Below are 15,101 nucleotides of genomic sequence, written 5' to 3'. Positions count from 1 at the left end.
TTAAATGGAATGCTTAAAAGAGTGTCCCAAGAACATTTGTTAATCAGACCCATATTTATTTTATTTTGTTGAGGAATAAATATGTTTTAACGTACATGGTGACTTAATTGTGGTATTCATATTTTCTCAAAACCTGATATTTGTATCATTTTAGGCCTAAAAATTTGTTGCAAGTTGCAACACAGTTAATCTCCTCCAACATCATGCATTTTTATCAAAATACCGACCATGGCAGAAGTTAACATTAACCACCACAATGCAAAAAAGTAACGGAGGTTAACTGGAATGCTGCTAACAGTGCAATAAGTTAAAAACATAAAAGACCTATTTAATTATTACCTAAAAAATTTGAAACGCCTAACTATTACTTAAAAAAATTAAAAACGTGAAATTTAAAAGGATACATTTTGCCTAAATTTTACTTGCAACATAGAAAAGAAGCAAATGTTTATATTTGTGATTCATAGAACCAAATCATGGGACAATATCGATTCATAGACAACTAATGAATTTGCAATTCAAAGTGAAGGAGGTGTAAAGAAACATTAGCATATGTCTACTTACATTTTTTTAAGATAACTATATGTCTATATCTAATTTAGTTAAAGTACATATTCATATTTGTAGCAAAATAAACTATTACAAAGAATAACATAAATAATCAAACCAAATAAACTATTACAAATAATACAATAATAAATAATATATATATAGAATGAATTTAATTTGTAAGAAGAGCAGCATACAACATTTCATTCCAAGTATCAGGAACACCAGCTAGACACCAGTGACTGCAGTCGACATAACTTTCGCCGCGACCTGTGTAGCTAGACGGATGACCGTCCCTTCTTAATTGTGTTAGCAAAGTGATGTCAAGCAAGTTTACATGCTTCTCCATTTTACTTATGATGTTCTTTACAGTGTCTACACCAGGATAAGGTAGCATTGGTCCTTCATCTGGTTTAGTTTGTTTTAGACACCCCTTTTCACTGAATTTTTGTTTCATTCAAAAAAATAAATGAAAAAAGAGTGAGTCTTTGAATATACTTTTGTAATCACTATTAACATTTTATCATAATAATAAAATTCACTGTCTTAATGTATGATCTTTCTTCTCATGATACTTGTAATCAAAGATTTCAACAAAAGGTCACACTGACTACTACCTGAGCCGTAGAATCAAGAATTTATCTATATATGCAGCACCGACACTTCAGAATAAAGACATGTCCGATGTTTGATAAGTGTCGACGTGTTAGTGTTGTAATCAAGATTTTATCATTAGGTCACACTAAACTAACTACGTACTCTCTCAACAGTAGAATCAAAGATTTATCTATGTAGTATCAACACTTAAAGGTGACATGTCCATTGTCCAACTACACTGACATGAAACTGATGTGATTACATTCAATTTTTCATATTATTATCAATGTCGACATGTCAGTATCGTGTCTAGTATCCATGTCAATGTCATGTCTAGTATCCATGTCAGTGTTTTATAAGCCATAATTGCGACTACATTTGGCTGCAATTTTCCACAATATCAATGATTGTGTTTGTAAAAATGGTCCAGCTTATCATTTCATTCCACAATAGTGCCTTATATAGGCTTACAATCAATTGGGCTGGGCCTAACACTACTAAAGCCCAAAACATTCAAAACAATACTCAATAGATTGTGATGCGGCCGCATCCATTACTGCGACCGCATTTTAAAACATTGCTTATAATTCATGCAGAATTGAGTTGGTTAAATTGCACACATCAACATTTAGTTAGCACATGTTCAGCTAATTTGGTAAAATTTTATTACTCACGCTATGCACACCATGATGAACTATTAAGTAAAAATATAACCAAACATCCATTTTGAGTATAAGTAGAATTTAAACTTACTCAACATGAGAAGCAGCTATTCCCTGAAACAAGACTCTAGTCTTTGAAGGGTCAATGTTGGAATCAACCCATTTGGCCCAAGTGCTTAACCCAATCTTAAAAGCTTCCAAATGATCCATCTCCTTAATTAATTCATTCCCAACTTGAAAATAATCCCATCTGTAAAACATTAAAATAAAAAGCCATTAGCCACATATCAAAATTCCACATATATATAAAGTTCTAATTCGTATACACTGTTTGTGTAAAGATGTTTTATACTATCAATCAATCATAACCGTCAGATCATTAAAAACAATTCACTTTATTCATGACTTCTTTTAAAGCCATTCATTTGATTGGTTTTGATTTGTTGACAATGTAAAATGTTTTACACCGACAGTGTATACAGATTAAAATCTATAAATCAATACCAAAATTTCAGTTAAATTTTTTTCAATACGTTTGAGATTTTCCAGTATGAGTCCACCAATGATAAGTATTGAAAATCAAAACATCAAACCCTTTCCATTGGTTTCCAGTGCTAATTGTGTCCAATCTCAATATTCTTCCTTTTTCTTTATCATGAACCAAATCCACTAAGAACCCATTTTTCAACCACATGATTGAAGCTTCATATTCCTATAAAACTCCCAAAAAAAATCAAATTAGACAAAATTATTAAACCAATCAAACAAGTACATAGACCACATTATTTTCTTGTAATACAAATATAAGGTAAAGATTAGTACAGGAAATGAGAACACAGTGAGTTCTTTGGTTTGTTGTGTTAAAGTAAAATTTGAATTTGGGATTGCAATGTGAAGCAAACAAGTTAGTGATTGCCACATGTTGTTGCTAATGGAGTCTCCTACAAACATTATCTTCTTTCCTTTGTATTTTTCCATAAATTTCCCACCATCAAACCTGTTCAACAAAATTAATTAGGGAAATCAAGATAAAAAAAGTTTACTTTTTGCTAATTAGACATGAAATTTGAATTACCAAAATCAACAGTCCCAAGCCCACTCTACATGTCCCAAGATCGAAACCAGACTCCAATAACATATTACTAAAATATCTCATTTATTGATACTAACTAATCTAACGAACTAATTGTCAAAAAAAACTAATCTAACTAACTCTCAACTAACTATTAACTAAATTTGAATTTAATACCCGAACTCGAACTCAGATCTCTTAATCATATTACTAAAGGTGATAACTAAAATTTTCTAGCAGAGATTAGTCATCGACAAAGCGGATTAGTTTTTTTTTTTTTTTTTTGTATTAACGCTCTTGTTTCTAGGAGAAAGGTCCATTAATCCATAATTCAGTTGTGACATAAGTAAAGTTTGACTAAGAGTTATTTCTATTAGGAATCAAACTCAAGTTGTTCCGAACGATTCGTCGGAGGGAAAGCTCATAGCTCATGTTTCATTCACACTAATAATATATGATTAACAAAAAAACTTGAAAATTGAAAGAAGAAAAAAAAACTTGGTGAATACCCATTTTGTGAGACATTTCAAAAACAAAACTTGAGTGAAAAAATGAGTGAGTACCTTGGGAGGTTACAAGAAGAGGGTTTCCATCTATATTTGAGGTAATCTTTGTCTGGTCTACCATTTGTGAGACAATCAAAACCTTGACCAATGAAAGGACAATCTTTTGAAGCATGATAGAGAGGGTAGAAAGAGGGAATGGGATCATCATCAATGACCCATTTTCCTTGAGAATAGTCGCATTGTTGTTGTAGAGAAGAAGATGAAGAAGAAGAAGGTGACACTGTCCATAGAAATGAAGCGGCTAGTAGCAGAAGACACAGCTGGAATGTAACACACATTTCAAATTGTGAGAAACGTTTGGAGACGTTTGATTTTTGTCGTTTGTTTATCTACTTTTTTTTCTGTAGTTTTTAGTTTTTGATATTTATTTTTTTTGTCTTAAAAGATAAAGGTGGTAATAATATACTTAAACACACGCTCAACTATGAAATTTTACATTTAAATTTAGATAAAATGTGTACTCCTATCTTAATAATTTTGATATTGTTGGTTGAACTAAATTTCTTATGATTAAAAATAAGAATTTTTTAAAAGAAATAAAATTCATTTTATTTTCTTTTAATTTTTTTTTTGTATACTTTGTTTTGAAGAAGCTAAATAATTGAATTAAAACATCCTAACACAAGATGTGCTTAGAATGACAATGACACAATAGTTCAAATACAATAGCTAACAAAAACCTATACAAACAAAACAACTAATAAGTCAAGGTGTAAACTCAATACAAAACATCGGAGGAGTCCACCACATATTAACATTATAATTGAACCCCGATTTCTTAGTTTTGAGTCACCACCAAACCGTAATCTTAACTTTGTCCAACAATTGAGCTTGAGATACCATCGTAATTATTTTTATTAATAATCATAATTGTTGTATGAAAATACTATGACTATTTTACATTTATTTAACATATAATAGCTCCAAAGTTTGCTCAAGTAGTAAAAAGACAGGTTTTGAATTCGAGAGGTCTCGAGTTCGAGCTTCGTTAGTGTCTTTGGAGGAAGGTATATGCCATATCTTTGTAAGTGCTCTTTAAGCCCTATAGTCTGCCTTGGACTGAGACACAATCCCTTCATCCTAAATTTACATTATAAAAAAATTGAGCAATAAATTGAGTATACCAGCATCAATTAATTAACTCTTTTTGAACCTTTTCTTCTTTCTTCTGTCGTCGTACCTTTTCCTTTCAAAATGTAGACTAGAGTGGTGATGGTGTGATGGGGTCCTCCTTTGTGTCGTCGTTTCACCCCATTGGGGTTACTATATTCCTCACCGGTGTTTATCTCCACCACACCGATCGAGTTGAAGTATTTTTCACACGTTGTTTTCGTTGGTGTTGCTTCTGACAGAGCATCGCCAAGACCCGATCTTGTTGTTGGGGATCGTTACACCACTAGGTAGTTTGCTCAGCCATCACGTAGTGCTCTATTTTGTTGTGGTGTTTGATGGCTTCCTCGTTCCGAGACTCTGATAATTTTTCAGCTTGATCGAAATCTGCAAGTTTCAAGATTTTGATTTTGATATCAGTGTTATTTAATATATGTATCATTGATTTAGATTGTTTTTATCGTCCTCGTCATTCCTTGAATTGGCACTTGACTAACTGACCGGAAAGATTCATTACTTGTTGCCTAGAAAACTCCAATCAGCTACTAACTTATAATCTTCTTAAATATAACATTGTAACCGTAATAATATAAGTCATTCACACACATTTATTATTGTTAAGCAGTTCAGTCGCACCTATGTCCACTCAATCCCTCGCACCTATCCAGTCTTCCAGCACACCTGACACTCAAACTACCTACAATGTAATACGAGCGCTCATCGACATCATTTCAATTCTCAAACCTTCTTATTCGAGAATAGATCTCTCCCGTGACATTACCATCCTCTGAAATGAAACTAACATCACCATTTTAAATAACAATTCTTATGCAGGACTTCAAACTTCAATTCTCAACAAATTGGAGAGAAGAAGAAATGAAATATTTAATCAAATTATATCCTATCATATACTAGTCTATTTCATTTGTTATTTTATTACACAATATAAGTATAACATTTAATGTCATGTTTGCATTTCACTCCTTTTCATTTATTTTTTTTAACAACCAAAATGAATGAATATATTAATTTTAGCAGCTAAAAAACAAAAGTACAAGTTGACCAATATTGCTAGCTAGCTGCACATGCAATCTAGTACAGATAGATACAAATGTTTCCACTTTCCATGTTTCTATAAGTAGTGATGTAGGAAATGTGTCAATGTGCAAGATAAAGACATTATAGCACAATCTATATTGGAGTATTTCCAAATCTCAATGTCCCAAATAATTTTCTTATTTATTTATTATTAAATTTTGAACACAATCCAATACAAAAGATGTAGCTAGCTATCAAAATCATATCTAGCCACTCATATTTTTCTATATAAATTTTGTCTATAAAAAATCCACTAAATCCCCCCAATTCAATTACTATAAAAATATCACTTAAATAAGGTTGTAGAGTATCTCATTCCAAGTATCTGGAACACCAGAAAGACACCAATGGCTACAGTCCATTCCCTTTGAGCCAAAAAGTCCATAAATTGAAGGATGGGCGTCTTTTCTTAGGAGTGAAAGGGTTGTAATGTCAAGCAATGTGACTGGTTTCTTAATTGTGCTTAGTACACTCTTCAACACGCCAACGGCCGGTGGTAATCCGCCAGGATATGTTGATCCGGCCAGCGGTGTCTTTTCTCGGATACAACTCTTTGCACTTGGTTCATTCCATAGGGTGCCACTGAAATCAGAGGTCAAAATTATTTTCATGTCACACAAATATTTTGTAATGCATTTAATTATAGATGTTTGAATAGGGAAAAAAAAAGTTATAGATGTTTGAATTGGAGTCCAATATTTCAAGTGCTTGATAGTAAATTAGCAATAATCAAGCTATTGAAATTAGGCTAATAATTTATATTTCTTTAGTAATTGAATGTGGTCCTACTTCTAAACCAAATTGAAATATACCAAGATAAAACATTAGCCTTGGTAAACTAAATTTAAATTCTTAAATAATAGTATCATGTTAGAGCCTTATGAATAAAAAAAATGTCATTCAAAGAAAAATTCTACTAAAAATGATCACTTAAATATAACAAACTCCTGAATCAGATTAAAGGATGATGAAAGCAAAAACCAATTTATCACTTAAATGCGCGATAGAAATTAGTAATCAACAAAAATCCAATGATGGAAAAATCCCTTGAATTAAAATACCAAATGAACAAGAATAGGTTTATAATTTGCTTACTTGTAATGTGAAGGGGAAATTCCTTGAAAGAAGACCCTAACTTTTGTAGGGTCGATGTTGGAATCAACCCAAGCTGCCCATGTAGTGAGTGCTTTTTCAAAAGCCTTCATTCTATCCATGTCTTTCATAACTTGATTTCCCACTTGGATATAATCCCATCTAAGAAATATCAATTCATAATTAAATAAAAAAAAATAGTTCATTATATAATTTTAAGTTAACATGAATTAGTTTTAAATAGTTTTACAAATTTCGGTTCAATTAATTTTTAAAACATTGTGTCTAATAATTTGGAAATTTTTGAACGGTGATTTTAAAATTTATTTTATGAAAGTTTTATGAATAATTAGATGTCCCAAAATAATTGATTGTTGAATTTAATTTAATTAACTTACGGTTGAGAGGGTCCTCTACGTGACCACCAATGCCATGTGTTAAAGATAAGCATATCAATCCCATTCCATAGTTTGCTACTTTGTATGGAATCAAGCTTCAATACTCTGCCTATATCCTCTCGGACAATATCTACTAAGTATACGTTCCTATCTAGCATCACTTTCACTTCATACTCCTGCAAATTATTTTTTAAAAGAAATCATATGATGATGAATAATATTCCCCAAGATAATCATGAAATCAAATAATGCAATAAAAGAGACAACACTACTATCACATTATTTTTTTAAAAAAAATCATATGAATAATACATTAATACTCTCTAAGATAATCATGAAATCAAATAATGCAATAAAAATCATATGAATAATATTCCCTAAGATAATCATGTTGTCTTAGGAATATAGATAATTAATTAATCAACAAGTTAGTTGATAGATTACCAAGTTGGCTAGGAGGTTAGAAAGTTAGTTAGGGAGTTAGTTACTCCAAATAGGCCTATAAATAAGCTACTTCATTGTACATTTTAAATATTCTTATGCTCTCTAACTTGCTTATGAGTATGATCTTCATCCCTATGATTTCACGATTCTTAACATATGTTCAAATCATTCGGTGTAAAATTTTTAACTCTCATTTATAATATGCTCAAAATGTATTATATAAGTGGTAGGCAGTCCTCACATTATAAACTGATTTTACAAGGATGAATCAGATCAATATAAAAACTATATTAGAGTTTATTCAAAATTTATATTCCCAAAGATTAATTGGTCACTCGGGTTACATACATAGAATCACAAAATTCATTGAACAATGAATAAGTTGACAAATACATCTAGACTTTAGATTCCCTACAATAGCACAATGAAACAATTGTGGAGACCGTTAGATCCAATGAGAGAAAATTTCTCTCGACATATCTAAGGAGAGTAATTCTTACTTGGACACAACCTCAAATAATATACATTTAGGCACACGTACATAAAAGAGAAAAAATAAATATTAAATAATTTAGTCACATCATCTTATATTAATTAATCATTTTATCTTCAATTTTTTTGAAATCACGTATGTGTGCGGTGTGCCTAACACATTATATTTGGTGTTGTGCCTAACTACGTCTTTCTCATCTAAGGATCCCATAATTGATGCACCTAGAGATGGATCTTGCCCTTTTAAGGAGTTCAACTTAAACTTAAAAAAAAAAAGTACATATTTCAATATATTTTATATTTTAAACCTCTTAAAATAAATTGCATCATAACTCAAGAGACCCTAAAACTCAAAAGTTTAAACCCCTTAGCAAAGGTCTTGGATCAACCAAGAGTTGCACCATGCGGTTGCTATAGGGATATTCCATTTCCCAAATACTTCAATTACAATAGTTAAAAGAAATACAATCATAAAGTAAAAATGTTAATTTAGGCATGACCAAAAATATAAGAAAAGAGGATATGTCAAGGACAATGCATTGTATATGTAGGGGGTTGAAGTTCAAACCCCGATAATTTCATTTATTTATCTTAAAAGTAGAATTTCTAGCTACTAGACTACTTAAAAAAAAATCTTATTTTGAAAGCTTAAGAGATAGGAGGAGTTGGATCTTGCAAGTAACATGAGAGGGTGCATTAAAATGGAAGTAGGATGGAGGTAGTCATTTGCCTAAGGGGGCGTTTGTTTCACGGTATAAAAAATGAATCCCGGGAATAACTCTCCCAGGCATAAATTTCCAAGGAATAAGTTTTTGAAAAATGTGTTTGGTAAGTATTTTGAATTCCCAGGAATTTTTTTTGTGAGACAGTTTATTTTAAATTCTTAATATACTTTTTATCAAAAAAAATTTTCTTAAAGATACATATTTTTTTTAGCATTAAAAAAAAAGAAATATATAATTCTTAAAACGTAGATGTTATACTTGTTAAAATAAAAAAAACATTCCATTTATATTATCTAGTATTATGTCTAATTATTAATATTGCCATTGATTATCAGTATTTTTTTTTTTTGAAGCACAGTCCATATTTATCACTATTAATTAATATTATCATTGTTATTATTTTTTTTGTGCATGTCAAAAAAAATAAAGTGGTGATAAATTGATAATGTAAATATGAGGGAAAGAGGGAACGGTTATTAGTAGTGGGGTAGCACGTTCTCCATAAAAATTAATTGCAACCGCCGGGAACAAAAATTTCCCACCCCTATTAGAGGGGATTAGAAAGCCAGGCTACGTGGGTAAAATTCTTTCCCTGGTATGAGTTTTTCCTGGGAACATTTTTTAATTCCTTTGTAACAAACATGAGAATTTTTATTTCCAACATTAGATTCCCAGGAAAATGTTTAGTATCCATGAAACAAACACCTTGTAAGTTACTTGTTAATTTGAACAACCAAAAAGGGACCACTTATATATGACTCAACACCAACCAATTTAACTATATCCCCTCTTTCCATTCCTTGTGGTAGCACTACAATTAAATTTCTTTTGCCAACACAATTTTATGATTTGAAAGATTCTTCTTTCCCTATTATACATGAGGTGTTAGTTATTTCGTAAAAGTTTAACCTTGTAACTTTAAGTTGCTGAATTCAAATTTCATTAACTAGTTATAAAATGATGACTATTAATATTATTGTGATTAAAAAAAATATATGACAAAGTCGGACATTACAATTATAATGAACATGACTCAAAAAAAGTTTAAAAATAAGAAAAATCGGTGATTTTTAGTATTGCAGTGAGTTTGATCAAATCACAATGTCATCTTAACTTAGTCAAATTTATTGTGATATATATATATCAAACATAGTACAATGCATCAAATAAAATTATGATATACTGTAGTATAATATTATCAAAATGATTGTAAAAAAATCAAAATATATAAATTTCTTACCGTAAATGTAAATATAGAAACATCATCAACCCTAGCCACAGTGTAATTGGAATTGGGCACTGCAGAATGAAGCAAGCAAGTCAAAGATTGCCATTGGTTTCTGCTCAAAGAATCCCCAACAAACATGATGCTCTTTCCTCTCATCTTCTCTAGAAAATTTCGTCCGTCGAATCTGCGATTAAACATGGTGAAATATGTAATTTTTATCTACTGTGTTTAAAGTAATAATTAAGATAGTAAAAATAGGAATGTTTCAATGTATTTAAAAAAGTTAATTTTTTTTATATTAAAGACCGGAATAAATATCAATCTTCAATTTTGCTCGAGCATAGTTAAAATCTTAAAAATATAAATAATATTATTTTTAATATACTCCTTCTGTCTTATAATATAAGCAAAAAAAAATATTTTCACACATATTAAGAAAAATAAAATATAATAATTTCAAGATGACTTTTTGTGTTTTTGTTAAAATAAGTTTTATGGGAAGATGTGAAAAGAGTTTTTATTGGTTATTTATTTTTTTTTTTTTTTAAAAAGTTGATGGTTTATAAGTACCACCAACTTATTTACAAAGAAAATACTACAATTGCTGCTGCCAAGGATCGAACCCCTGACCAACAGCCTACACCCGCTCAGTCAGCAAGTGCCAACTGAGCTACCCCACCCACCCGATAATAATGCTGGCAGGGATTTGAACCTGTGACCTCTGCATGCACAGCAAACATCCTTACCACTAGGCCAAATCAATTTATTTTTATTGGTTATTGATTATGGGAAAAAGAAGAGAGAGTAAATTAAGTAAAAATCTAACTTGAAAATGATAAAAATTAATTTTTTTACTTATAATTTGAGACATGCAAAAGTGATTTTTTTGCTTATAAGTAAATCGGAGGGAGTATAAAACTAGGAGTATTTTTTTTTTAAAGGAGAATGTTAACATGTGCACCAAAAGCACATGTTAAGGAAACAAAAATAGAAAGTATTAAATGTTGAAACATTAAATTTTGGGTCATGTTAACATGTGCACAAAGGGCACATGCTAAGCTTCTAAATATAGAAAATTGCATTTAATGTTCGAAAAAAATTTAATGTTTAAGAAGTTAAATGCACAAATTTCAATATATTATTTCTACTTTTGCTTCCTTAACATGTGCCCTTGGTGCACATGTTAACATTTTCCTTAAATTTTAACTTTTTAAACATTAAATTTTTATATCATTAAATGTTAAATTTCTATATTAAAATACCTTAACATGTGTCTTATATGCACATGTTAAGAACACCATTTTTTAAATCAGCACCGGCACCAGCATGAAAAATAACCTAGCTCAATTTGTTGCTTACTTCACTTACCACTTTGAGTTGAAAAGCAATAATTGGAAAAATGGAATGGGGACAGATTGGGAATAATATGGAATCTAAGAGGTGAAAAGAGTAAACACAAAACAAAGAGTTTCTCAGTTTCTGTCTACTGCGGGCCCCTCCATGAGTGAACCGACAACACTTTTTTGCATAAGTAATGACAGAACATTTAAGAATCTAGTTAATGATGAAATAATCAATTAATGTTGTTCGGGTGTTTTGTCACATTGACATGTTTACAAGCCCAATTTAACTAAACACTCATTTCAAGCCAAACATTCCAACCTCTAATTCTCCCTAATGTTTTTTGTTTTTAATTAAAAACAAAAAACAAAGTTGTTTTACAGGCTGTTATGATTGGATCATACCACCTTGTCACATGATCTTTTTATATATTTTTAATAATAATCATCATAATTAAAGAGAGTATATTAAAGAAGTGTTTAGAGAAAGTGTTTGAACCTTAGTATAAAAATCTAAAAAAAATGAAACCTTAAATAAAAAAAAAAATCAGATTCAGCTTGTCAATAATTGTCGCATTCTAAGTGGATAGTTCAACTCGTTTGAACTAAGGGTTAAAAGGTTAAAAATTTATGGTTCAAATTCTTAATTTTTTAATTAATTATTTAATTAATCAATTATGAATTGACAATAATCAATTATTAAAAATTATTATTAATACTAAATTATAGTCTATTGTTATTAAGCACTTAATATTAATGAATTATTTAATTTGATTCTTGTTTTTGAATGAACTGTGATGAGTTAGATAATTCAGTTAAGCCTAGTGAGAGGTCAATTTCTCCACTAATGAGCATATATATTAACTATCTCATTAGGTTAATACACACTATGACAAAAACCTAAACTAATAGAGGTAGAAGAGCTCACAACCTAACTACCGTGAAATCAAACTCTCCATACAAGGTACATAATTTCTTTCTTTGATTTATTTAATTAATTAGATATACTATAATATTGTGTCTAATGATTCATGGCTCATATTGAAATTTCTTTCATAATTTTTCCTTCATAAATATGTTCCGCGGCAATGTATGGAAGTAGTGGGATGATTTAAAGAAATATACACTAGTTATTGGATGATTATGTAAAATAATTCTATAATTTTGGTGCATATTATATATTCTCGACAAATAATGTCCGGCCTAATTGTTCTCACTATGAATCAATTTTTTTTCCTCCCAAAAATTTTCTTTTTAAAATTTTTTTATTAACGACTTGAGTTCAAAATCTTAATGTATTTTCTCTTAATTTAGGGAGTATTAATAAAGATCAGAAAACATTTTGATACCTTAGAGTTTAGTTAAGTACCTGTATTTCAGTAATTTATAGGCAAAATTCATTATTATGTCATATTTTATATCCATTTATATTCAAATAAATACTCTAAAATAAATTGCTATGTACTGAAAATATTTATAAGATCTAGCTCAACAGATGATAATATCAATATTATTATAATGAACACCCTCATGCACATTCATCGACTAGTATTTGTTAAAAACAAATACTAGTAATGTTTTATAAAAAAAAGTGAAATAATAATGAGACAATGACAATATATTATAAAAGTAACCAATGAGAATAAAGAAAGAGTAATGATAACCTGAGTAAATTGCAGGACAGTGGTTGCCATCTGTAATGAGTATAAATCAGATCAGGTCTTCCATTAGGTACACACCTGAACTCGCGTTCTATAAATGGACACGTGGCTGGTTTATATAATGGATATGATTCATCCACCGTCCATGTTCCGGTGAAATAATCACACTGTTCTGAACTTCCACCACCACTATATGCTTCCACTCTTACCACCACCATAACAATAAGGAAGAACAAGATACTAACATGGTGGATGTAACCACCGTATTCAACTTGGTTGTTACTCATTTTTCTCAATCTCTCTCTCTAGCAAAGGTTAGAGAGAGAGAGAGAGGGATAGGTTTTTTTTGTTTTGTTTTGTTTCTCAACTTGGTTGTTGTGAATGAACGAATGAAGATTTGTTTGCTAGATGATGGCATTTATATAAGAGTGTGCGGGTGCATGTGTGTATATGGGACACTTTTTGAACTTAGATTTATTTTGTTTTCTTTAATTTGCTGTATTTACCTCTTGTTTTTTTGTATATATTTTTTGAAGAGTAATCGCTAATCACTAAAATATAAATATAAGAAAATGTTAACTACCGTAAAAAAAAATGTTAACAAATGACTTGGAGTAGAGTTGAGCACAGACCCGCAATCCGACTCGAAATTGATATAAAACGATAATATATTGAAGTATTTGACACGGTCAGGTCTCGGGTCAATCTGTTCATTGCAAAAAATCAGGCATGAACAGTTGCATATGAGTGCATGTCTCCAAAATTCTATCTTTTGTAACCGAAATAGACCTAGGGATGACAATTTGACACATACTCAGAGGGTACCCGCAAAAATTACCCACAACAGGTAGGGTAAAAACTCGCATTTTGGGTACGGACACGGGTATGCGATATATATATATATATATATATATATATATATATATATATATATATATATATATATATATATATATATATATGTTATTTAAACACAACCACAAGCTTATTTTCATTGCAATTTTATGCATTGCTTCCATTTTTCCTTCAGGTAACAAATTTATTACTTTGCTAGCTAGATTATTCAATTTTTAAATTTTTTGGTAGAATAGTTCTTAATGTAATTGTATCTCTAAGAACATTTTAAAATGGAAAAGAAAATATCATCTTAAAATAATTGATAAGAACGCCATTTTTATTCAAGATGTTCAAATTATTCCAACCCCCTTAATGTAATTGTATCTCTAAGAACATTTTAAAATGGAAAAGAAAATATCATCTTAAAATAATTGATAAGAACACCATTTTTATTCAAGATATTCAAATTATTCCAACCCCTCTCCCCTGTAATATTTTGTTTTGTTTTTTTTTGTCAAGTAATCTAACTAAAATTTTTACTTTAAAGATGAATAAGTGGAGTAGGCTGACCTTAGAAAGGTGCAAACAACTTTACAAAGTTAGGTCAAAATTTTGGGGCCTCAAATTTGTTTTTTAGCCTAGGGGGTGCAAACAACAAATCAGTGTAGCCTGGTGGAAGTAGATTGCTGACATTCTAGGCTATACTGACTTTCTATTTGTACCCCTGGGTAAATTATTTTTTATGTATTGATTTACAATTTAAATAGAAAATAGATCATTTATAGATAAAAAAAAATCATTTTTATTTTACTAGGGGTCCCTTTTACTATGAGAGTCAGGCCTCTAATTTAATTGTAATAACCCTGAAGTTGAGTATTCAGGATTCATACCCCGACTCCTACGTATATAATGTGATGTTTCTACTAACTAAGTTAAGCTCACGATGACATTTGATCTTCCTTTTTAAACCGACAATAAAAATTTAAAAATATTTACAATACTATGAAATTATTATTAGTATTATTATTATTGTTGTTGTTGTCTGATTGTATTTAAAAAACTTTGTTTTTGAAAATAATTTTATAAATTAGTTATTAAGAACTGATTTTTAGACAAATATTATCTATTTTAGTTTTAGAATTGTTTTTTTTTTAAAAATAGTTTGGGAAAAAGAATCTAATGAAACTAAATAAAACTTATAATTTTGTTTGACACAAAAACTTATGATAT

General features: G+C 30.0%; 2 protein-coding genes across 2 annotated transcripts; both read right to left on the bottom strand.

Moving 5' to 3' along the window:
- Window positions 1-594: 594 nt before the first annotated feature.
- LOC123894940 (protein trichome birefringence-like 42) lies at window positions 595-3,775 on the bottom strand. Its single transcript, XM_045945090.1, has 5 exons — window positions 3,444-3,775; window positions 2,631-2,805; window positions 2,342-2,520; window positions 1,900-2,058; window positions 595-989 (listed from the first exon to the last, which is right to left on the bottom strand). Exons 1-5 carry the CDS (start codon window positions 3,722-3,724, stop codon window positions 722-724), a joined length of 1,062 nt encoding a protein of 353 aa, XP_045801046.1. The 5' UTR covers window positions 3,725-3,775; the 3' UTR covers window positions 595-721.
- A 2,001-nt stretch (window positions 3,776-5,776) lies between these two features.
- LOC123894939 (protein trichome birefringence-like 41) lies at window positions 5,777-13,477 on the bottom strand. Its single transcript, XM_045945089.1, has 5 exons — window positions 13,038-13,477; window positions 10,046-10,217; window positions 7,145-7,320; window positions 6,750-6,908; window positions 5,777-6,236 (listed from the first exon to the last, which is right to left on the bottom strand). Exons 1-5 carry the CDS (start codon window positions 13,319-13,321, stop codon window positions 5,945-5,947), a joined length of 1,083 nt encoding a protein of 360 aa, XP_045801045.1. The 5' UTR covers window positions 13,322-13,477; the 3' UTR covers window positions 5,777-5,944.
- Between the last annotated feature and the right edge of the window lie 1,624 nt (window positions 13,478-15,101).

The sequence above is a fragment of the Trifolium pratense genome, linkage group LG7, assembly GCF_020283565.1.
Source record: "Trifolium pratense cultivar HEN17-A07 linkage group LG7, ARS_RC_1.1, whole genome shotgun sequence".
In the NCBI taxonomy this organism is placed as follows: domain Eukaryota; kingdom Viridiplantae; phylum Streptophyta; class Magnoliopsida; order Fabales; family Fabaceae; genus Trifolium; species Trifolium pratense.
Note: the sequence above shows the minus strand (reverse complement) of the source record. Positions and strands in the feature narration are given on the sequence as shown.